The 23,192-nt window shown below is 34.2% G+C and overlaps 4 protein-coding genes and 1 non-coding gene across 10 annotated transcripts; 3 read left to right on the forward strand and 2 right to left on the reverse strand.

Annotated features, from left to right (window-relative positions):
- Positions 1 to 209: 209 nt before the first annotated feature.
- Positions 210 to 7,990, forward strand: LOC18044770 (coiled-coil domain-containing protein SCD2). 6 transcript variants are annotated; one of them, XR_002905977.1, is made up of 20 exons: positions 210 to 802; positions 890 to 1,068; positions 1,176 to 1,233; positions 1,373 to 1,414; positions 1,505 to 1,567; positions 1,708 to 1,757; positions 1,847 to 1,874; positions 2,114 to 2,188; positions 2,309 to 2,419; positions 2,492 to 2,552; positions 2,938 to 3,054; positions 3,214 to 3,335; positions 3,513 to 3,582; positions 3,689 to 3,730; positions 4,144 to 4,184; positions 4,780 to 4,906; positions 5,225 to 5,365; positions 5,727 to 6,701; positions 7,002 to 7,102; positions 7,933 to 7,990. XR_002905977.1 is itself a non-coding variant. In XM_006438799.2 (17 exons), the coding sequence occupies exons 1-17, from the start codon at positions 419 to 421 to the stop codon at positions 5,296 to 5,298; spliced, it is 1,644 nt and encodes a 547-aa protein (XP_006438862.1). In that variant the 5' UTR covers positions 210 to 418; the 3' UTR covers positions 5,299 to 5,648. The 6 variants fall into 6 exon arrangements, 2 of the variants coding, with proteins under 2 accessions (XP_006438862.1, XP_024041580.1); XR_002905978.1 differs by lacking the exon at positions 7,933 to 7,990 and having other exon boundaries at positions 5,727 to 6,500; positions 6,625 to 6,701; positions 7,002 to 7,339; XR_002905976.1 differs by lacking the exon at positions 7,933 to 7,990 and having other exon boundaries at positions 7,002 to 7,340.
- A 218-nt stretch (positions 7,991 to 8,208) lies between these two features.
- LOC112099204 lies at positions 8,209 to 8,649 on the forward strand. The gene has a single exon (XM_024186338.1). The coding sequence runs from the start codon at positions 8,209 to 8,211 to the stop codon at positions 8,647 to 8,649; it is 441 nt and encodes a 146-aa protein (XP_024042106.1).
- A 4,040-nt stretch (positions 8,650 to 12,689) lies between these two features.
- LOC18045099 (serine carboxypeptidase-like 45) lies at positions 12,690 to 15,657 on the forward strand. Its single transcript, XM_006438801.2, has 10 exons — positions 12,690 to 13,098; positions 13,188 to 13,289; positions 13,416 to 13,511; positions 13,904 to 13,996; positions 14,091 to 14,170; positions 14,290 to 14,571; positions 14,679 to 14,806; positions 14,991 to 15,083; positions 15,186 to 15,303; positions 15,394 to 15,657. The coding sequence occupies exons 1-10, from the start codon at positions 12,846 to 12,848 to the stop codon at positions 15,541 to 15,543; spliced, it is 1,395 nt and encodes a 464-aa protein (XP_006438864.1). The 5' UTR covers positions 12,690 to 12,845; the 3' UTR covers positions 15,544 to 15,657.
- A 195-nt stretch (positions 15,658 to 15,852) lies between these two features.
- On the reverse strand, positions 15,853 to 19,861 carry LOC18045100 (protein NEOXANTHIN-DEFICIENT 1). Its single transcript, XM_006438803.2, has 10 exons — positions 18,981 to 19,861; positions 18,799 to 18,882; positions 18,652 to 18,715; positions 18,498 to 18,544; positions 17,868 to 17,922; positions 17,464 to 17,502; positions 17,094 to 17,262; positions 16,536 to 16,599; positions 16,382 to 16,438; positions 15,853 to 16,124 (listed from the first exon to the last, which is right to left on the reverse strand). The coding sequence occupies exons 1-10, from the start codon at positions 19,043 to 19,045 to the stop codon at positions 15,866 to 15,868; spliced, it is 903 nt and encodes a 300-aa protein (XP_006438866.1). The 5' UTR covers positions 19,046 to 19,861; the 3' UTR covers positions 15,853 to 15,865.
- A 2,052-nt stretch (positions 19,862 to 21,913) lies between these two features.
- On the reverse strand, positions 21,914 to 21,986 carry TRNAR-ACG. Its single transcript has one exon. It is a non-coding gene; the product is annotated as a tRNA-Arg (tRNA).
- Positions 21,987 to 23,192: the final 1,206 nt, after the last annotated feature.

Consider the following 23,192-nt stretch of genomic DNA (forward strand, 5'->3'; position numbering starts at 1 on the left):
ACCTAAAAGCTAAAAAAAGCTTAATTACATCACGTCAGGGTCATTTCCGAGTGAATTGAAAAAAAAAAGAATTAATTTAATTAAAAAAGTATCTCTAATATATATATATATATATATGTATGTATTTATAAAATTTTAAAAAACTATATCGTAGACCATTTAAAAGTGGATAAATACAATTAAAAAAAAATTGCTTTTAATGAAACGAACGACGCACAGGAGTAAAAGAACAATCTCCGCCTGTCTCTCCAACACTGCATAGAAAATCAGTGACTTGTGTCCTACTCTTCATTTACACGGAGATCTAGCCTATACGCCTTCACTAACTCACACTCAAACACTCACGCACTGGCACTGCCTCAGCGAATCAATCTTCCTAGGCTTCAGTAACTCTCTCTCTTACTTACATTTCCTTAAAATGGACCCGAATCGAACCGAGAGTCCGGTTTACGCGCGCCAATGGGGCAGCGAGTCCGGCGGCACTTCATCTCCTGCTATGTCCCCGGCGCGTCACCACCACGCTCGATCCTCATCCTCCTCCGGTCTGTCTTCCATCAAGCGAAACCAAAACGTCGCTGCTAAAGCCGCCGCTCAGCGGCTCGCTCAGGTCATGGCTTCTCAAACGGCCGACGACGATGAAGACGATGACGACGATCTCGGTTTCCGTTACAGTGCTCCTCCTCCTCTGGCGCTGTCACGCTCGAGAAACGTTAACGGTGCTTCAATTGCTGGTAATGCTGGAGCTGCGAGTACTAAACCGGCCGTTACTTCTTCGAGGATCAATAGATCTCCTTCCCCCGCGGTAATTATATGATTACAACGTGTTACTTTTTCTTTATTTTTTAAGTAAATTCAAGTTAATTGAGGATTGTATTACAATTATGTTTAGTTGGGTAGGAACGTAGTTGATGAACCGACGTCCGTCCGATCAACATCAGCTGGACGGCCGTCGATGTCTCATTGTGCGGCTGCTGCGCCACCTGTGCCACAAAATAAACCGCTGCCACTGAGGACTGCAGTTTCTTTACCGCCAATTGATCCTCCAAAAAATCTTCACAGAGAACAAAGGTATAAAACAAACCTGTAGATAAGTTATTTTTTATTTTGGTACATTTGCTTTTAAATATCCAATTTTTGTATGAAATCGAGATACTTGTGTTATTCATGAATGGCAGAAACTTCAACTTGAAAGATAATGGAGATCAACGTGAGGCTTCTGTCCTACGTGATGAAGTATGATATTTGCACTTCAAGTTTTGTATGCATTAATTAAATGTTCAAGTATTAGGCATTTGTATTTCAAACTTATGAAAATATTTTTTCTTTTTTCCTATTTCACTATTATTGTTAACTTGCCGTTTAATTCTTGCAGCTTGATATGCTACAAGAAGAGAATGAGAATATCCTTAACAAGGTGCCATATTTTCTTCTCCATTTAATGATTTTTATAAATGTACGTATTGTCACTTATATGAGTAAAACAATTCCATTATTTTCCGTGCAGCTCAGACTTGAGGAAGAGAGATGTGAGGAAGCAGAGGCCAGAGTCAGGGAGCTTGAGAAACAGGTAAATGATTTTTTCAAACATGTTGTGAGTTGCCTGTGTGTGTATTAGTGTGCTGCTAGCTTTTTTCTTATGGTCATTTCTAACAGAATATTAACTGTTGCAAACCTCACGTGCAACTTTGCCAATTTTTGATATTTTAGGTTGCTGCTCTTGGCGAAGGTGTATCCTTGGAAGCTAAACTGTTAAGCAGGTAAGTTGTGCATGCCAACCACCTTAATATGTGCTCCTTCTTAACTATGTAATTTTTTTTTTATAACATCTATTTTTACCCATATGCAGAAAGGAAGCTGCATTGCGTCAGAGAGAGGTAATGAATCAAAGTCTACGTTCTGTTATGTAAATGACTAGGAGGAGGCTTAAATTAAACTGAATTCCTACCATGCCTGTATTAGAAAAGCTTATGTCTATTCTGAGATCATAAGCAAGTGGATTTTCAAGTGTGGATTTATGATTTGGAGTTTTGAACAATTAGGGGAAGGTGTGCTTTTCTTATTTTGTATTCCTTTTATGGAAAAATTCAAAACAAAGCATTTTTCTCTTTCATAGGCTGCACTGAAGGATGCAAAACAAAATAAGGATGAGGTAGATAAGGAAATTGTTTCTCTTCGATCTGAACTAGAGGTGAGTATGTCCTCATATGGTCCCATGTCATATTGTCTTTTGTATAAATTTAGAAAATAGTTATATTTTTTAGTCCTGCTGCACAGTCTGTTTTATGCTTTAATGTCTTGCTTGATTCAGAACACAAAAGATGACACTGCTGCTGTTTTACAACAACTTCGTGCAGCTGATTCTGAAGTAAAAGCACTTCGCTCAATGACGCAAAGAATGATATTGACTCAGAAAGAGATGGTTTGTACTTCGTTGCAGTATCTAGTCTGTGGATATTTAAATCAAATATTTACTATATCCTTTTATTTTCAGGAAGAAGTTGTTCTTAAGAGGTGTTGGCTCGCTCGTTACTGGGGCTTGGCTGCAAAATATGGTATCTACTGGCAACATCATATTCCTAATTCATCACACAAAATGATATTCTTCTAGTTGCAAATGCTTGTTGGATTAACTTATTATTCATGACTTATGAGACAATAACCAAATGTTTGATACAACCAGTCCAGTCTTTACCTTTCTCTGTATATTATTTTCAACACGAGCAATTAATATTCTATTAGAGCTCTGAGAGTTATCTTTTCCAGAACTAATTTGACTTTGACCTTAACCAATTACTGATTCCCTTACTGGTAATAAGCACTATATCAGTTCATTGTAAATTTATGCATACCCTTCATTTTTATTGTAACGCAGATGATATTCAGTTCATCTATCATTTCTAACTTGCAGTTTCGTGTAAATATCTTTTATCTCTTTAGGGATCTGTGCGGATGTAGCCGTTTCAAAGTATGAATACTGGTCATCATTAGCACCACTTCCTTTTGAGGTTGTCATCTCTGCTGGTCAAAAGGCTAAGGAAGAGTGTTGGGAGAAAGGCTAGTAACTTGCATATTGGTTTTTGCAATTAATATTGGGTTGTCTTGTTTTCTAAAACATCAGAGGTTCATCTTTATTCGATCGACAATAGTGACATTTTAATTATTTTATCAGCTACATAAATCATTCTGTGTGATTGTTTACTTGGAACTGAGCAGGTGATGACGACAATGAAAAGAGAAGCAAACTTGTTGTAGATGTTAATGATCTCACTGGTGAAGGAAATATCGAGAGCATGCTTTCAGTTGAAATGGGTTTGAAGGAACTTGCTGCCTCGAAGGTTTCTGTCCTATTCTACTTTTAGTTTTATATTTATGTTTCCTTTATATAATTCAATATTTGAACATTAAGTTATGTTCTTCTTCTCCACCTCTTTCTATTTTTTTAGCCATTCTGTTTACAACTTTTAAAGTGTTGCTGTGTATGTGATACTTTTGTGATTGCTGCTACATATAAGGTTGAAGATGCTATTGTGCTTGCACTAGCCCAACAGCGGCGTGCAAATTCTCTTAGAGTATCGATCTCAGGTGTGCCTTAAATAACTGAGGGACATGCCAAATTTCTGTGAATATTAGTCTCTCTCCTTTGTGTTCATCTTAATGCTTACTTTTCATTCATTCCCATTGCTTTCAGATATCAAATCTCCTGGCGATCCAAAGTTTATGGAGGCATTTGGTGAGTTGTAGCTTTAATAGCACATGTAATGTCCACTCTGATGAGGAGTTTAATCAATTCATTTAAGATTTCCCAGTCTGTGGTCAAAGATTGCAGTATGACTTTTGATGGCCAGTGGTTAAAAGAATTATATGATTAGAGCGACTTGTGTGCTTGAGTGCATAATTGGAATGTGTTTGATGTTAGACATATGAGCACAAATACATTTTTAAGGGTCATAATCTATCATCAAGTTTGAGAATTTCTCAGGTATTTCAGGTACATGCTATTTGCAGTTGTTTATCTAAATGTGAACTTGGAGGTTGTCTTCACAGAACTGAGTGCTAATCAGTACATATTTTCATCTTCAAATCTTAAGTGTTTTGAATTGTCATTCGTCCATAAGAATGAGATCAACCCTTGTATTCTTGCAGAACTTAGCCCAGAGGAGTCGGAGGATGTTCTATTCAAGGAGGTTGGCATTTATTTCTTGTGCTTCTGTTTTCACATAATCCATGTCAATTATGGATTATGTGAAAGCTTATGTTTTCCCAGGCATTCTTGTTAAAGCTTATGAAGGATTACTGTTGGAAGGATTAATTGGCTTTTTTTTAATTCGATTGTGTTAATTTTTTTGCTTTCATATTGGGAAAAGGATCAAGATCTCAACTAATGATGGGATTTCCTTTCGATACACTCAAATTAACCTCTAGGTTTGTGGGAGAATCAAATAGTATCTACCACCTTATAAAAGATACTATATTCCTTTTTCTGTTCCCCACCCCCCCACCAACCCCCAAAAGAATGTTTAATTTTGGCTTTGTTCTCCCACCATCACAGAAGGAAGGGAAAAGATTGTCCTGCCTTTTACCACAGCTGTATAAGAAATTCATATTTTCCCAAATATTGTAGTCCCTCAGCGATCTAGCCACAGATGGATGTTTCCTGGTTAAAATAGTCACCATATAAACATTTTCACAAGTGTTTCATATGATAATTTGATGCCATGACACATATACACATGTCATGCTGAATTTGACTGTATTAACAATATAATCGATCTTGTGTAGGCATGGCTTACATACTTCTGGAGAAGAGCCAAAGCTCATGGTATTGAGGAGCACATTGCCAAAGAGAGGCTTGAGTTTTGGATCAGTCGCAGTGGACACTCACCTAGTTCGCATGATGCTGTTGATGGTAATTTCAGATTTATTCATGGATTTATTTATTTTCATAGGCATATTACCCCAGTTCTTGGAGGAAAGGGAAAGGAATGATATTTTATGCCAACTAACTTTATTTTACTATAGATAAATTTTCAGACCTTACTCTCACGTGTCCCTCTTTCTCTCACTATTCTATGGAGTTTTGCTTATTCCAACTTAGAATCAAGCACTGTCAATCCCGTGAATTATTTCCCATCAGCTATAAATTCATTTATTTTGAGGCAGCCGTATGTTTCTTATGAATTCCCACTTATTTTTGGGGTTTTTATTTTCACATTTCTTTGTTTAGTTGAGCAAGGTTTGATGGAGCTAAGGAAATTGGGGATTGAACATCGACTGTGGGAAGCATCTCGAAGAATTTGAGCAAGAAATTTTCTAAATAACCTAAGAGTGCTGCTTGAGTTTGACTAGTGTAGCCACATAGATGTTTGTGCGTCTTTATTATTCTTTTCCAAGTATTATATTTTCTATTTTGCCTCAGATTATTGTATGTATCATTCGGTAGTGGCATGATAAATGGATTTCCTTGTTGCAGCGACGTTGTAAAATGTAGGCTTCATCCCCTTCTACATATACCTCGAAAACTCAAAAAGGCACTAGAGAAAATGCAATTTTAATTACTGAATAATGTATTTAAAGATCATCAAACTACTGCATCAATTGATACAACTAGCAATTTCCGATTGATCATGTGGGTTGTAATATCTAATTTTTAATTTCAAATTGGAAAAGTGCTTGAAGCCTTGAATTTCTTGAACTTGAAATTTATTATGATAATCTTGCTCCTTCAGACTATCTCCCCAAAGAACGTTTTGTTGCAGCACTTAATGATTGATTGATTGGCTGGCCATTGGCGGCAAAAAGGGGAAAATGTGCAAAGATGCTGCTGATCTTGGTGAGGCTCGGAATCTGCTCTTTTTCACTGGGACTGGTGATGGAGAAAAAATTTCAATCGAAATGATGAAATAAATGGGCCCAAAGCCTACGGGAAGAGGTAATTTCTGGAATTTTCTCCCTTTTCAGTCCAATTCATCATTATCTGAAGGAAAGAGAAAACGGGGGTAAATCCATAAACCATAATTGCAAACACAACGTACTTCGTGTCTTGCGTGTGCTATTGCGTTAATTTGCCAGGGCTCTTCTACAAATTGCAAATTACAATCGAAGACGCCTGTTTGAAATTCTTTGATCAAATTATCATTCTGTGGGGCTTTTCCTTTCTCTCTCTTTGGCTCTCTCTCTGTCTCTCTCTGTAGGCCTAGGCCCTAGCTAGCACTAGCAGCTGTAAAATGCAAATAAGACACCCTCTCTTGTACAGGAAAAGGGCCACACAGGCTTAGCCATAACGACTTTAGATGAAATGGAAAAAAAATGGATAATTATTCCTGGAACTTAGATTTTGTCATTTCTCTAATGGAACGTTGTAAAATGGCCGTTGAATGACCGGAATCTCCAGATAAACTTTCTTATGAGGTCCCTGACCCTCTCTATATTTCTACATCAAGTCTCTTTCACCCTGTCCTGCCTAGCCTATGCCACTTAGCACGCGCTGCCTGGCACTGCAGGTTTTCTTTATCTCTTGTGTTATTGTATTGCCTCTTTCTTCGCTAAATTATTTTCATGCAGAGGAAATTAATGAATTTTCGGAGTTTTGAGGGTGATGGGCATGTGCTTTCTTTAATATAATAGTTGCAGTGTACATTCTTTTTTGGTGGTGAAAAGCTCCGCATGGGGAAAGAAGAGAAAGACACTAAAAATTCGAAAAGGTGATTTTGACCTAATCCTCCCTTATCTTACAGTTTTTCACTTTCTGTTTAAGTCACATGGACCCTACCTTACAAAGTGTTAAACCCAAATTCCAAATACCCACCTGTCTGTCTGTTTCCACCTCATTGTTATTTATATTTCAAAAGCAAATCATATTCATACATACTTGGGTTTTTTCTCTTTTTGTTTTTCCTTTAGTAATTATTGCTTTGAAATGATTGCATTCAATTATGTTTGTAAGTGCACCTTTTAGCAAAATAAATTTTGACATTTGTTGTTTCTTCATCTTCTTCTTCCAGTTGTGAAAGTTTGTATGGAAGTTAGTCGAAATGATGGGCCACAAAAAAGCCAAATAGAAGATGGCTGTGAATGGATGGTACTGTGGGGAATTCAAATATGAGTATGTTTTTTCAATAGGGTTTTGCTTTTTGTCTCTAGAAACTGTTATTCTTGCTAAGTGAAAAACCGTTTCACAGTAGCATGCCATGCTTATTCTCATGATCATCATATGTTCTCCAACATGCTCAAGTGCTAATCATCACCCTCTTGACCCCATCATCACATGTGAGAGAGAGAGAGAGAGAGAGAGAGCTTCCTTCTTGTCTAGCTAGCTAGTTAGTTCGAAGCTTATCTTTGTGACACTTTTTTAACCCCATTTCATTTCACATTCATTTATCTAAGCATCATACTTTCCTTTACCTTAGAAACCAGAATAGCTATGCTAGATATTGTGCAATGGTCAGTTAAAGCACTAACCATGTATAGGGGTTAAAAATAGGAATCAGGAAAGAAAAGGTGGGTATTTTGTATTTATAAAGTTAGATAGCTTTTTGCTTGTGTACATTAAAAATAGCCATCATAAGTGCTTTCTGTAGAAAAATAATAAAAGCCTAGACTCTAGAGAAAGATACAAAAGGTGAAGCTTTGCTTCCATCTCAAGCCTTCAGAAAGCTTACAATACAATGAGCTTCATCTTCATTTTCATTGCTTTGCACATTTTCCAAGCGCATTGTCCAACTTGGCCTACCATATCCATTACCCAATTACCCTTGCTCTCATTTCCCTCTTTTTATTTAAAGTTATCTTAATGCTACATAATTTTTTTAGTAGTGCTCTTTCCCCTCCACACCCCCCCCCCCAATGCTATTAAGTAATAACATTTTTGTGGAATTATCAATGATGAATTTATTTTTCTTGTTTTATTTGGCATGTTTTGAATTTCAATGAAAGATTGAGACATTACCTAGCTGTGACGCAAACAGAACAGTGAATAAGGGATCATATTTTGTCGTTCATGGCCTGCCCCATAAAAACAATGGAAAAATGCCAATCTCACAAGCTGGGTGCTGGTGGTGCTAGTGCCACACACACAGAAATATATATTCAAATAGACAAATGGATTTGGATCCCAATCCTCCTTTCTTCTGAAAATATTCTCTGAACCAAATGGGCAGAGAATATTCCCAATCCCAATCCTCGAGGAATTGCTTTGTCTTTGAAGGAAAGATGGAAGATCCTCTGTTTTCAGCTACAAGAGCAGAAGCCGTTCTGGAGTCATATAGGAGGATAAAATCTGGTAAACATTTTGCTTTGGCGGGGCAGCAGCAAAATGGGCAGCAAGTTTGGAAGCCCCCTCCACCTGGCTTGTTCAAAGTAAATGTGGATGCGGCTACAAATTTATCTAAACAAAGGGGAGCGATTGGAGCTGTGGTCAGAGATTCCAGAGGAGATTGTGTAGCTGCAGCAGCTCAGAGAACTACTCTTAAAGGCAATGTTGCAGACATGGAGGCTGAAGCTGTGCTGCTAGGCATCCAAGTAGCGAGGAAAGCAAATTGTGCCCATTTTGTTATTGAATCAGACTCTAAAGAAGTTGTGGAGCTTGTTCTGAAAAGGAAGAGCAGCTTAGCTGAAATATCATGGAACATAGAAGAAATTCAGGAATGTTAAAAAGGGCAGAACACGACATCTATTCTTTTTGTACCAAGAAGGTGTAATGTCATGGCTCATAACTTGGCAAAGGTAGCTTTAGATCGTGTAGACCCTGTCCTTTGGATAGGGATGGCAATGGGCAACGCCGCAGCGGGTTTGCCATTATTAAACACAAATCCGCACAAAATTTAAATTATTAAACTCACCCGCAACCCGCAGCGGGTTTTAATTTTTTTACAAAAATCCACCCGCAGCGGGTTTTAACAATTACCAAACCCGCAATGGTATCCAGCGGATTTTTTGCGGGTTTCCGTATTTAAAATCACAAATGTTTAATATATAAATTTATAATAATAACCTCAAATTTCATATAACATACTCAATTTTATATTTAAACAATGTAAATGAAAAATTAAAATTTTCACATCAATTCAACACAAATTCTCAAATTTAAGTATAAATTACACAAATCCATTTAAAAAACACAAATTAGTATCTAAAAATAATAATTATATTTCATATTATCATTTAAAACAAGCAAAATAATAATTATATTTCATATTATCATTTAAAACAAGCTCCAAGAGAAGATATTCATTTCATTCACCACCATAAGCACCCATCCAACACAATGCCTATAATAATAATTAAAATTAATATTTTCAAATACTAATTCGAAGGAAAATGCCTTTAGTTTTCTTTAGATTATGACTTTAGAATAGGAGATAGGCCACATACACATATACACAATTTTGAGCCTTTGGCTATTTGGTAATTTGATTAATGACCTTATTTTATTTATACATTTTTAGATTAAAATTAAATTAAAAATATTTGAAAAAAATATTGCGGGTTTGGTGGATATCCATGTGGATATTCACCGGATATAAGGTTAATACCAAACCCACCCGCATCCATATGCGGGTTTTAATTTATAATACTAAACTCACCCGCAATGGATAAAATTACCCACAACGGACGGGTTTTGGCAGGTGAATTTGGATGAATTTGCGGGTTTGCTGGTACAATTACCATCCCTACCTTTGGATAGGAAACTGCCCAATTCCCCGCTGTGGATGTTATTCTCCAATTTTAATCAATGGAAAGGCCTACTTTCTCTAAAAAAAAAAAAAAATGAACCATCAACTATCTAAACGTCGTAATTCAAAAACCCATCTAAGATGTCAAAAATAAATAAAAATTCCAAGAAGTACAATCATGAGAAGAAAAATACATAAAATAAAAGAATACAAGAAAAAGCAGAGGATTTGAATGGGTCATGGACTTGCATTAGCTGTAGTGCTATCACTATCAAAAAATAACCCATATGCCACTATGTGGAATCCACCATTTCTTTTCATATCTTTCTTTTTATTTTTATTTTTTCAAGTTTTTTATTCAATTCATATCCCCATACATTTATGCTTCTCTAGACCTTCACGTCATTGATTTCTGAACTCACGTCTGCTTCACGTCATTGATCTTTGTTGCATACGTAAATTTGTGCTAAGATTAAATTTAATTTATGGCAACTGGGCATGTGAAGAAACAACTGTTTGAGAAGTTGAAGTTGAGGAAAATAAAAGACAGACACAGAGAGAAACTGTTTGTGAAAATGCCTTTCTTACTCAGCTGGGGAACAACGCCCAGCTTTCTAGACAAACAGGCCCCATGCCCACCGTCACACCAGTGAGCAAAGGCATTGGTCTTATTGGCTGGCTTGAGCAGAATGCGCAAAGAAAGGCTCTTTCATTCTTTACATTTTATACAGTTAAAAGGTTATACTAAATCAAAGGACTCGTGGCATGGACAGGTCAAACAAGGCAATCGCAGCAAAAGATTCTAATTGAGTGAATATCTGCTGGAATTTTACAAGAAAAAGTTCTGTCTCCTCACACTATAATACTGTTTACTGGATGAGGACACACTACAAAAAGGTAAAATATCATTATTAGTTACTGTATTTGAAAGCAAAATGGAACACCCAAATCCAAAACATTAATATATCCTTTAAAAAAAATTTAATATATATATGGGTCCAGTCGTAATTATGGTATGGTACCGTGTTCAGTCATTAGATTCTGATAATGCAACTGTACCACTATAGATTTAACTAGTTGCAACATAACTTTGATATACATACATATATATATATATATATATATATATATATATATATATATATATATATATATATATATATAGGGTCCGCCTAACTTACGTTGAATGTAGGTTACGGTCAGCCTGTGAAATTTAATCTAACCCCTTATGCTCTATATTATTTATATTTTATTCATGAATATTATAAACTTTTTGAAATATAAAATTTCGTTTAACCCCTTCTACTCGATTTTATTTTATTAAACCATAGAGTGAATTCGCCCCCATAATTTTAAATTCTCAAAATAAGCTCCATTTAATTAAAAATTATAATTATTGTTAAATGAATTATAATTATAATTATAATTTTATTATAATCATAAATATTTTTTAATAGATTATTGTTATTATTAATAACGATAATAAAAAAATTATAATTAATTAATCTATTAACAATAATTAATAATATTTTTTATTAAATTGTTAGTAATAATAATAATAATAATAATTAATGATAATTAACATATTTATGATTATAATAAAATGGAATAAACACTGAGTCTATATTTATGTAGGAGACTCTTTTATATTTCTATACTTTTTAATTTCAAGTACTTTCAGGATTTTTTGTTACTTTGATAAATAATGGTTTCGTAGGCATCTCATTATTAAACGGTCATTTTCAAGTGCTTTTTGCTAAGTTGTTACACCTTCGAGGATGTAAATACATTTTTCTTGCTTCTATTTTTTAAATGTAAAATTATTTTTATTGGGTCAAGCTTAAAATTTTGACAGAAATTGTCATTCATTGGTCTCTTGAAACCCGATAATGAGTATTTAAAGTCGAAGGTAGCATTAGCAATACATTTACTATTAGTTAGATAATCATTAATTATTATTATTATTATTACTATTAACATTTTATAATGCTTTTTATTCTTGTTATTAATAATAACAATAATTTATTTAAAAAGATATTTATGATTATAATAAAATTATAATTATAATTATAATTCATTTAAAAATAATTATATTTTTTAATTAAATGGAGGTTATTTTGAGAATTTAAAATTATGAGGGCGAATTCATACTCTATGGTTTCAATAAAATAAAATTGAGTATAAGGGGTTAAACGAAATTTTATATTTTAAAAAATTTATAATATTTATGAATAAAATATAAATAATATAGAGCATAGGGGGTTAGATGAAATTTCACAGGTTGACCGTTACATTCAACTAAAGTTAGGCGGACCCATATATATATATATATATATATAGAGAGAGAGAGAGAGAGGAAAACAGCAGAAAATTTCATTAAATGGGAAAAATGAAAAACAAAGATTTGGATTTTGTACTTGATTATATGATTTCTGGACTTAATCAAACTGGTGCGTATTCTTTCTGGGAAATCCAAAAAGTGTAATTTGTCATAAGCCGTGATTCTCCCAAAATCTTTTCCGAAAACAGAAACTTTTTTATTTTTTAAATTTCTCGAAAATTTTCTTTAGAGATATAATATAGTTACCCTTGTTGTCATTTCACCATTTTTATTTTTATTTTTAATTTTCTTGTTGAGAAGATTTCTGTAAAGCACCTTTCCATGGAGAGCACAACAGCAGGTTACTTTGTGGAAGACTACTGAGTATATTTTCGCTAGCTTCTTAATTCTAACACGAGAGAAAACAAAAACTAGAACAGTAGTTCTGTAACTTCCTGATCTAATTCAGGATCAGAATTAATAAAAGCACATTCTCTCTTTTCATTTTCAGGCAACAGGTACCCACCATTTGTACCCACCATTTGCTGACTGACCCAAGTCAGCACTTTATAACAACAAAAACAAAAACCAAAAAAAAAAAAAAAGCGGAAAAATGAAAGCAATCAAAACACCTCTGTTTCAGCTCAAAACTTAACTCTCTCAAGTTTAACTTTTGACCCTTAAAAATAAATAAATAAACTTTTTTTAAATCATAATAATCATAGAATATTAGAATTAACACTACTCTCACTCTCTCACTATATAATGCTTCCCAACCGGGCATCATCGTATCTTAGCTGCTTCTCTCTTTATAAAGTCTCTCTCTAGGTTCTTTACTGTCTAGTGTAAAAACTATGGCTTCTTTGCCGTTGAAACTAGTGGCATTTGCTGGAATTTTGATTCATATATGCTTATGCATACAAGTAGAGGCTTATGCTTCTCTCCTCGACAGAATAACTGCGTTGCCGGGTCAACCCCAAGTCGGGTTTCAGCAATATTCGGGTTATGTGACCGTTGATGAGAAGAAACAGAGAGCTTTGTTTTACTACTTTGCTGAAGCAGAAACAGATCCTGCTTCTAAGCCTCTTGTTCTCTGGCTCAATGGGGGTAAATCCATAGGAAAATTTGCATTTTTTTTTCATAAATAGATTTTTATTTACATGGGTTTTCGTTTCTTTCTGTGATAATTTATGCAGGTCCTGGTTGCTCTTCTTTAGGAGTTGGAGCGTTTTCTGAAAATGGGCCATTTAGGCCTAATGGACAGGTGCTGGTGAGGAATGAATATAGCTGGAACAGAGGTATTATAAATTCCATACTTTTTAATCTCGTTATGATGGGTTAAAATTTTCAATTTTGATCATGTTGTCTCTATAGGATTCAAAACAACAAGAAATGCTGATTTTTTATTGCTCATTGTTCTGCAGAAGCCAATATGTTGTTTTTGGAGACACCAATTGGAGTTGGATTCTCTTATTCAAAAGATGCCTCTTCTTATCAAGGTGTAGGTGACAAGATAACAGGTATTTCTCTTCAATTTTATTGGAAAGAGAAACTTTTTTTTTTTTCCAAATTTACTTATGCAAGAGTTGCTGGAGAAGAAACAAAATCTGTATGCTGAATATTCAAGTCCAATTCTTTTCTTTTCCTTTCCGTTTCTTTTTTATTTTTTGGGTTACCCTTTCCTCTTTTGAAAATCCTTTTGAGTTCCTTTCCTGTTATTTTTTTTCTTAGATAAATTCTTGCTGGAATATTTCATCATGGTGTGCACTATGCATTATGTTTACTTTACAGTTTTGCAATGTCCAATGCTTACTGTTCTTGTCTTGTCGTTTTCCTCCTGAATTGACAGAAGTTTTACTTTACAGACTAAATTGCACTTTCTGAAACATCTTATTTGTCTATGTTACTATAGCAAGAGACAATCTGGTGTTCTTGAAAAATTGGTTTCTTAAATTCCCTCAATACAGAAACAGAAGTTTGTTCATTACAGGAGAGAGCTATGCTGGTAAAATTTGCTGCTCAAAAGTAACTTCATCTCTCTTAATATAAATTGATTCTATAAAGATATGGACTTATTTGTTGTTGCTATCCATAACTAGGCCACTATATACCTCAACTGGCTGATCTTATGCTTGAGTTCAACAAGAAGGAGGAGTTGTTTAATTTGAAAGGAATTGCTGTGAGTAAAGAGATAAAAGGATTTTACTCTTTTACCTTTGATGGTGAATCTGGTCGTTTAACTGTTGTAATATGCTCCTTTTGATCTAAATAACATTTTTGTTACCCATTTGATTGCAGCTGGGCAACCCAGTTTTAGAATTTGCTACAGATTTCAATTCAAGGGCTGAATTCTTCTGGTCTCATGGACTGATTTCCGATGCAACGTACACAATGTTCACTTCCTTCTGCAACTACTCTCGATACGTAAGCGAGTATTACAGAGGCTCTGTCTCTCCTATTTGTTCAAGAGTGATGAGCCTAGTGAGTAGAGAAACCAGTAGATTTGTTGACAAATACGATGTTACTCTTGATGTTTGTATATCATCTGTGCTCTCACAGTCCAAAGTCCTTACACCCAAGGTGACAACTTTATTAATCAATCGTTTGTGAGTTGTCTTTGGCTTCTTGCTTTATCTTTAATGCGCTCAATTTCTAATTTGGCTTTCTCTTTCATCTTTTGTTGGCAGCAAGTTGGTGAAACAACAGTAGATGTCTGTGTGGAAGATGAAACCGTTAATTATCTAAACAGGAAAGATGTGCAAAAGGCTCTCCACGCACGTCTTGTAGGAGTCCGCGGCTGGGCGGTTTGCAGCAAGTAATTCTCTTCTGCATATGCCGGTCTTATGCTAATACTAAAGACAAATTAGTTCTTCTGCTAATGTAAAACACAAATCAGTATCTTATTTTATAGGCACCCAAAAAAAAAAAGATTTTCTGGAGATGGTTATATCTTTTGATTGCATTATTTAATTATTTTCTTTTTACCATACTAACTACAGTATCCTAGATTATGAACTACTTGACCTGGAGATACCAACAATCACTGTTGTCGGAAAACTTGTCAAGGCAGGAATCCCAGTGATGGTGTACAGGTAAATGTCTCTAACCTTGAAGCTTCCTCTTCATTTTCAGTTTACATGGGATATTTTTATCATTGAAAATTGAAATGATACATATTGGTTATTGAATGACAGTGGAGATCAAGATTCTGTTATTCCATTGACTGGAAGTCGAAAATTAGTAAATGGGTTGGCAAAGGAATTGAAATTGGAAACCACCGTGCCTTACAGAGTGTGGTTTGAAGGGCAGCAGGTAATGAATCTTTTGAAGATTGTCAATTTTTTTTTAAATTAAAAAAAAAAATGCTAGTGTGACAAAATCAGTATTGCTTTTAATCTCTAGGTTGGTGGATGGACCCAAGTTTATGGTAATATCTTATCCTTTGCCACCATTAGAGGAGCATCTCATGAAGCCCCATTCTCTCAGCCTGAGAGATCACTTGTGCTGTTCGAGGCATTCTTGGACAGTCGGCCTCTGCCGGAAGCATTCTGATTTTCTGTTCTGTTCTGTTCTGTTCTGTAAAATGGAAGTTTGATTACAAATTTTTTGTTTGTTTGTTCATCCAGTTTGTCCATTGTCCACGATGTGGCAAAAATTTGTAAAAAAATCAGGGAAAGAAAAAAAGTGTTCTCAAGTTCTTTTGTGAGTTTTAAATGTTTAGTAAATGGCGTAACAACAGTAGAGAATTTTCAATCAACAGAGGTTATGACGAAGGTGTTTTATTAATTTATTGAAGAACATTATGACGAAGGTAAAAAGGAAAAAAAAAGAAGGAAATAATTCTATTAAACAAGAGCCATAAGTACATGATTGATCATGCAAATTTTAAAGGGCTTTCAGAGCAATCGGAAACGACAATGGGAGCTTCAACTCGCATTTTTAAACAATTGAACTCCAAAGCTATTATGGGTTTTGACAACATTACTGATATGCTCAGGTTACGACCATTTTCTATCCATTCTTCACTTTCAGAGTTTACGCTTTGGCAATTATGGTGCTCTAAAGCTTGTTCCGTGTTACCTTTTGGTGCAATAGACGGCCCTAAAACTTTTGCTGGCTCCACTGCTCTCACCCTGCACACGTCATTGATTCAAGAATCATAATTCAACACAATGCATCCAGCACACAAAGGCATCATTCTAGCAAATTTTGTCTGAGTTCAATCCCAAACTATTAATAACACTGAAAAAGGCCCAAGTAAGGATTTCACTCAACTATTTTTTGTTTATAAAAATTATGTTAAAAGGAGAAAAAAAAAAGAAAGAAAGAAAGAAAAGGGTTCATATGAAATATTAATGAGCAGAGGAAGCAAATATTGGTACATTAATACCTGCACTCGATATGGCAAGAATACTTTAAAATGTTTGGTATTTGCTCTGTATGGCCGCTGCACATTCAGAAGACAGAAATTGTTATCCCTGTCAGAAACTGGATTTGTTTTTCCTTCTTCTTTTTTAATTTAAACAGACTTATTAAGAATATACCTAAAACTTGGGAGTGACAGTTTAATTGCTGGTCCCCTCCACTTGTCAAATTTTAATGTAGGCACTGTCCTCAAGATAACCGAGCATAAGACCAAAAAGATATGCAGTTCCATCAATTAGTAAGAATGATATTTGATCATAATCTCCAGGCATAGAGAATTAGAGATAAATGAGGAAAACTAATCTTGGAATGTTGGTCAAATTTCCAATTTTCTTTTTTTTTCTTCCTTTTTGGTTTTTGGATACTCTGATCAAATTTACCAAACTCTGCTCGCAAGTAATTCTTGCAGAGAAAAATACAAGTAATTTTACATGGTCCACTACAATGTTCTAGTTGGGAGAGGCCAAATAGGCCTGAGAGGCACTAAGCTGATAAAGAAGGCGGTGTTATTAAAACAGAGCTTTGTTTAAGATTTAACAATTTAAGGACTGGCAAACGTTCCTATCTAAGTAGTATTCGTTTTCACTTTCAGGAGAAAATGTGAAGTCATACTTAAAAATGACTAATCTCGATAACACATAGTGGCAAAAGGTACCAAAATTTGAAAATCAACTCACCATGTGTTGCAATTTGAATATTGCATATATCTGTAGCAGAAGGACCTTCCATTTCACTCACTTGTACATCCATGGAATTCTTTGGAGAACATAGAGTAGCACCCAAACCCATCATGCTCAGAAAACCATTGAATTTACCCTTTGGTTGCCCTTGAACTGCAGTAATTCTCTATTTCAATCATCAAAGAAAATGTTAAAATGTGAATCTTTTGAAAAGAAAAAATTTCTAATTGCTTTGCTTTCAGTTTATTGTAGAGTGAAAGTCCAATTTTAATCTACCTTAACATGCTAATTTAATCTACCAGTGTGTACAAATATGAAAGTTGAAGCATCATAACAGCCAGAGTGAAGAATGTAGATGAAGGATTACCTTTGAAAACCTGGCAACTTGACTTGGAAGCCCTACATGCTGCAATAGAAAACACAAATCCATGAACTAGACTGAAGGAGATATGATGGCTACTCTTCGAAAATGCAATTTTCTTCATTGGTAATTTGTCATTGCATTCTTGCTGACATTCCAGGATCAAATAATGGGTTTTTCTAGATAGAACATAGAATAGTTTTGGGTGGAATTACAAGGAATAAAGAATGGAAAATAACTATTACAAATGATCAGAATATGCCCAATCTACTTTCTACCCCTTTTCAGGTACTTCATCAGCCAGCGTCTTCAAAAACTCTATAAAGCAGTGAGATATTGTGGTGAAAATAGTTTAAACTTTCATATGTACAGAAATTCAAATTATCAGAATATGCATTGCCACCTCCCACCTTTCTTCCATGATCACAAGCCTGATCACTGTTCACCAGCACCCTAGCAGCCCATCTGTTGCAAAAGAAATGAAGTTCTATTCACTTAGGTGGTGAAATTAATATGTTGAATGCTTAGTTGCAGATCCCAAAAACCTCAAACCAACTACAACCCAATGCATTCATTAAAGTAATGATAGTGGATAAAACAAATAAAGGTTAAGACTACAAGATGTTTGAGGCCCGCCAAAAGCAACCCAGATTCTTTCAGGTGGGTTACAAAAAAATTGCCTCTATTGTAACTATTGCTCCCAGAAGGCATGAATCTGACTCATCCACTCTGTCAGATAACAGCTTGACCAATTTTTGAAGCCATATATAGAAACTAGTTGGCAAAGTAACAAACAGGATTATGTATTATAAAAGAATGATTCCTTTAATGGCATAATGTAATATGGATATTCCAGTTTAGCAATTTGAATGGGCTAAATCATAAGCTCCAATCGAATACTGCACTTGCATGAACCTGAATTGTGCCAGGCTTGCCAACAATTTAAGCCAAGTTTTTTTTGCTAGGAAAAATATGATGTATTTCTCTCAACACATAGTCATAACAGTTATAAACAAGAAAAGATAGGACAAGCAACTTACGCACAAGATGTTGGGGGATTCCACACAATTCCTGCAATAACAACAAGCTGGGCAAAATATATACAGGGACAATTAACTCCTGTATAAGTCAATGTGATCTGTGAAGCTAATTCAAAAACTTTCTAAAGCAACCATTCAAATAAATATGTGCAACCTCATCAAAGACCCCAGCAGGACTGTCTTCATAGCTAGCAAGAAAAAAACCACCAAGTGTGTATCTGCAATTTACAAAATCAGATTAAATAGTAGACAAATGAAAATGATTGAGCTCAAACTACTTGAAAGTAAGTCACAGGAGTACCCAAAAGCTTCGACTAATTTGAACTCCTTTGGAATGAATGCTCGAGCAGTTTGTGCTTTCACGAGATGGAGTTGGTACAGTGCCCTGAAGTTTAAGAGAACAAATGCACCAAAATCACTGTTGGTTAAATATGGATAACAACTATTAATAATCAAAGTGGGAATATTCTTTTTTCCCCTTGCCTGCCTTTAAATATCCAAGGAGGCTTGCCATAGCCAGATGTACATTTTGGTCCTTCAATCTCCATGGTTTGCAGTAGGTTTAAGGACTAATTTATTGTTAATGAGCAATTCTGCAAACGGAAAACAGATCAAGACCTTTGTTGCTCTGAATTCTCCTGTACTAACCAACCACTAAATCTTTAGAATAATGCCAAAAAGATCCGCTGACAGAAAATTCGGTGGCTTGCATCAAACTAGAGACCTGGGTTCCATAACATTTCTTCTCATATTTGTCACTTATAACAACCGAATTAACAAGCCGTAATCTAGCTAGCTGGTATTGCTTTTACATTCAAATTTACTTTCTAAAAGCAGCAGAAGAAGAAATTTTACCTCGTGTTATGACGTACACAAGCAAAGGCGTGTTGCTTAGAAGCTGAATAAAAGAGAGCTGTTCAGCTCACGAGGATTGGAAGTTTGCTGCAGGCAGGAGTATAATTATAATGAGATGGCGAGAGATACCCAGTAGATAAAATAGTGAAAGTAACATCAGAGTGAGTGAGAGTCGATGAATTTTTAAGGAGAGCAACCGAACCGACATAGAGAAGGAGAGAGATGGGATTGGGAAGCATAGACAAGAGCAGTGGATCGAAGTGGATAAAAAACTTTATCCATATTTCCTCCATCCAGTGCTTTTTTGGCGCCAACTGAAACATAACAATACCATTCGTTACACTCACAGCTTAATAATACCACTTTTGTTTTCGAAGCTCAATTTCTCTCCTCTCTTTTGTTGTTTGTTTATTATACTAGATTTTTATTCTGTGATCCGATAACAGATTTCTGAGTGTTACCCAGCCGCATATTTAAATTCAACTTGATTGCTGTGATCTGAATATCTTCCAATTCTTTATTCCAACTTGATTTCATCATCATCTTCACATTATATACTCTGTTTGTTTTTTTTTTTAATATATATATTTTTGAATCAAATTATAAGTTATTTGCCAATTTCTAGCTACTCTTTTTTTTTTTTTCTCTTTTCTTAACAAATAAATCTCAAGCTATCATCACTGACACTGAATGTCTTTTATTCAGCAGCATAAATATATTATCACTGTGGTTTCATGTTCGTGCGTCAGCACCTGAAAAATATATGAATGCATTTATTTTCCACACCCAAATTACAACTGTTTTTTGCCCTCAATTTTAACAAAACTTTTACAGCCCAATTATCTCCAAATTTTGCAAAGATGAGAGGATTGTAATGCTTTTCACAAAATTGTGTCTTGTTTATATATATATATATGAGATTGTACTTCCAAGCCAAACCTATCATTTCTTTCTTCCGTCCGTAGTAGCGCAAGCCCTCTCTTTCACGAAATTGGCACAAGGCACGTGTCTCTAAGCAATTCGATTTTGATAATTAGGCTATGTTTTTTTTAAAAAAAAAATTGAAATATTTATTGTATATAATTTAATGATAATGATGAACTGATTGTATTAGATGTTATTTTAAATTTCGATATTCACCATTTAATTTTTATAAGATTGGTGGTTTCAAATTTACGTTAAATTTTTTTAAAAAATGAAAATAATCACATCCACATTATTATGGTTTTTTTTTTTTTTTTTCCCCAAAGGTATCGTAGGTTTAGGTTTATTATATAAGTCAATTTGGCAATAAAAGATGAAAACGAAGTTCCCAAAAGATAACAGTCGACACGCTGGCATGAACCCCACTGAAAAAGCAGAAAAAAAATATTATGACCCACAGGCAATCTATTATTAGATTCTCAGCTTTAGCTGATATGCAGCAACGTGTCAAGCTTACAAAAGCTTCTGTTTGAGGTACTTTTTGTACTTTAGCCTTGTAAGTGCTCCAATCAGACACAATTCAGTCAATTGTGTCATGCCAGTAATGGTTTCGTTTGAGACTGAGCCAGAAAATTTTCTGGTGCAAAGCCCTGTTGCAAGATCACGCGCGCGCAATCGGAAAACTCCGGTGGCTAGGACACCAGCCAGCCAATCCAAACCCCACTTGCATAATAACCTCACTTTCAATCTTCAAATTCTGTGTAGTTAGTTAGCCCAAGTATGCAGGGCTAGTCAAAAAGAGGAACAATAATGACATATTACCTTTCAAGTTCTTTTTTTTTTTTTTCTCTTTTGGATAACGATCACCAGTAATCCTTGCAATTATTCAACCCAGATCCCAACTAAGCTTAATAATTTGGGTTGGGTTACTAGTTAAATTGAGATGGGTCTGAGTTTTATTATATAAGCCATTTAAATATGCAAACAAACAAATCCACCCAAATTCACATTAGAATCCGATATTTTGCGGCTATCGTTCTTGCACCCACCGACGATGATATCTTGAAGGCACTATTCATCAATCATCACAAAAGAAAATAGATCTAATTACGAGAAAAATGGAAAAAAAAGTTTTAGTTATTATTATTATTTGTTTTTTTGGTTTCCTATTTTAGTACTTACGGCACCAAAAACTCTTCAAAATGAGATTTCACTTCTCACTTGAAAAGTAACATCAACAAAAGAGATTTTAAAGGAATTTTGGAACAAGATTCTCCTTCTCTTTCTTTAATATCGAAAAGTGATTTATGTCTCTTATTATTTTCTATATCATTATTATTGACGAAAAAGAAATACTATAACTATATTATTAAAAAAAATAAAGTTAGTTAAATTTGGGGAGAAGAATTTGATTAATTTACTGAAAACAACAAGAAAAGTATTATGAGCAACAAAATTAAAAATTTAGCATATTCTTACAACAAATGAAATCAAGTCAAGTTGACAGATTTTTTAACACAGTTTTAGTTATTAGTTTTTATTTACTAAGGAATACATTTAATATTGATTTTTACAGTTATTTCTTTTTTGGCAATAACAACTATTAAAAAAAAAAAAATTTTAAGGAAAGAATTGTGCGACTCCACTGGGGATCGAACCCAGAATCTCTGGTTCCGTAGACCAGCGCCTTATCCATTGGGCCATGGAGTCTTCGATGTTAAACTTTTAAATCCATAATATTAATTATAAATATGTTTATCATTTTTTGAGGAAAGTACTAGTTTATACATATATGATAGTTGGTGGTGTATCAACAGCTTCTTACAAATATTTTTAATTTTACACTTATTAATGTTATTAGATTTGAGATGAATTAATAGATGAGATTTATTAAATTAAATATTCAAAGATTTTGTATATTTTCCTTCTATGTGTGGATTCAACCTAAATCTTTCTTTCTTCCTTTACTCATGCTCACTTTCTCTCTCTCTTCTCTTCTCCTTTTTTTTAATCTCTCCCTTTCAGTTTGATTATTTTTTCTCAACCATAAAAATTTCTTTACCCGTTCGAAATTCATCTCACAACTATTCGTGAATAGGAATGGCAATGGAGCAGATATGGGTTGGATCTACTCTGCTCCATATCCAAATCCATAATAAAAATTAAGATCCGTATCTACTCCAGATCCGTCATGAATCCATATTTTTCGCTCCATTTTCAGATCCAAAAAAGAAATAAATATCTATATCTGCTCCAAATCCGAACAAAATTAAAATCCAAATCTATTCTAGATTTGTCATGAATTCTAAAATTCAGTAATAAAAAAGTAATAATTTTTTAGATTGAAAATTGAAGGCTAAAATGTATTGATAATAAATAAATTATATAAATTTTTCTCAAAAATATAATAAATATTGTAGCTTATACTTTTACACCAAAACAACAAATAAGAAAGATAATAAAATATCATTCAGAAGTAATTGTAGGAGTAAGATCAATCTAATATTTTATTGTCTCCTTCATTATTCTAATATCCACGATACATCTACCCCGATTCCTATAACATTAGATAATGACATATAAATGAAATATGATTTATATTGAGTCCTTTATTATTTTTATTATCACCATATTTGACTAAATATATGAATAACTATATTTCTTAAAAATTATTTGGCCAATATAATAAAATAAATTGTCAGGTTATATTACTTGGCTTGCAATTTAAATATTGCATGTACATGCTTTGAGGCTGGCTGACCTTTAAATTTACAAACTAACATTTAAGTTTTAAGAGTTTAAATGCATGGTAAATACTACTAATGTGCTATGAATAAAATTTATTATCATTATAATTCCACAATTGTTAAGAAACTTTTAAAATAAAATAAAATTAAAAGATGAGTGGATATGGAT

Source organism: Citrus clementina, unplaced genomic scaffold (assembly GCF_000493195.1).
Source record: "Citrus clementina cultivar Clemenules unplaced genomic scaffold, Citrus_clementina_v1.0 scaffold_4, whole genome shotgun sequence".
Lineage (NCBI taxonomy): Eukaryota > Viridiplantae > Streptophyta > Magnoliopsida > Sapindales > Rutaceae > Citrus > Citrus x clementina.

Excerpts from the sequence above, each read along its gene's own strand:
- LOC18044770 (XM_006438799.2), top strand. The coding sequence starts at position 419 with ATGGACCCGAATCGAACCGAGAGTCCGGTTTACGCGCGCCAATGGGGC. Across the intron at positions 803-889 it reads ATAGATCTCCTTCCCCCGCG|TTGGGTAGGAACGTAGTTGA; the intron begins GTAATTATATGA and ends AATTATGTTTAG. Across the intron at positions 3,731-4,143 it reads AAAGTTTATGGAGGCATTTG|AACTTAGCCCAGAGGAGTCG; the intron begins GTGAGTTGTAGC and ends GTATTCTTGCAG.
- LOC112099204 (XM_024186338.1), top strand. The coding sequence starts at position 8,209 with ATGGAAGATCCTCTGTTTTCAGCTACAAGAGCAGAAGCCGTTCTGGAG.
- LOC18045099 (XM_006438801.2), top strand. The coding sequence starts at position 12,846 with ATGGCTTCTTTGCCGTTGAAACTAGTGGCATTTGCTGGAATTTTGATT. Across the intron at positions 15,084-15,185 it reads ATCCCAGTGATGGTGTACAG|TGGAGATCAAGATTCTGTTA; the intron begins GTAAATGTCTCT and ends ATTGAATGACAG. Across the intron at positions 15,304-15,393 it reads TGTGGTTTGAAGGGCAGCAG|GTTGGTGGATGGACCCAAGT; the intron begins GTAATGAATCTT and ends TTTAATCTCTAG.
- LOC18045100 (XM_006438803.2), bottom strand. The coding sequence starts at position 19,045 with ATGGAGATTGAAGGACCAAAATGTACATCTGGCTATGGCAAGCCTCCT. Across the intron at positions 18,545-18,651 it reads CTGCTGGGGTCTTTGATGAG|CTTGTTGTTATTGCAGGAAT; the intron begins GTTGCACATATT and ends TATTTTGCCCAG. Across the intron at positions 16,125-16,381 it reads TCTTGCCATATCGAGTGCAG|GGTGAGAGCAGTGGAGCCAG; the intron begins GTATTAATGTAC and ends TGACGTGTGCAG.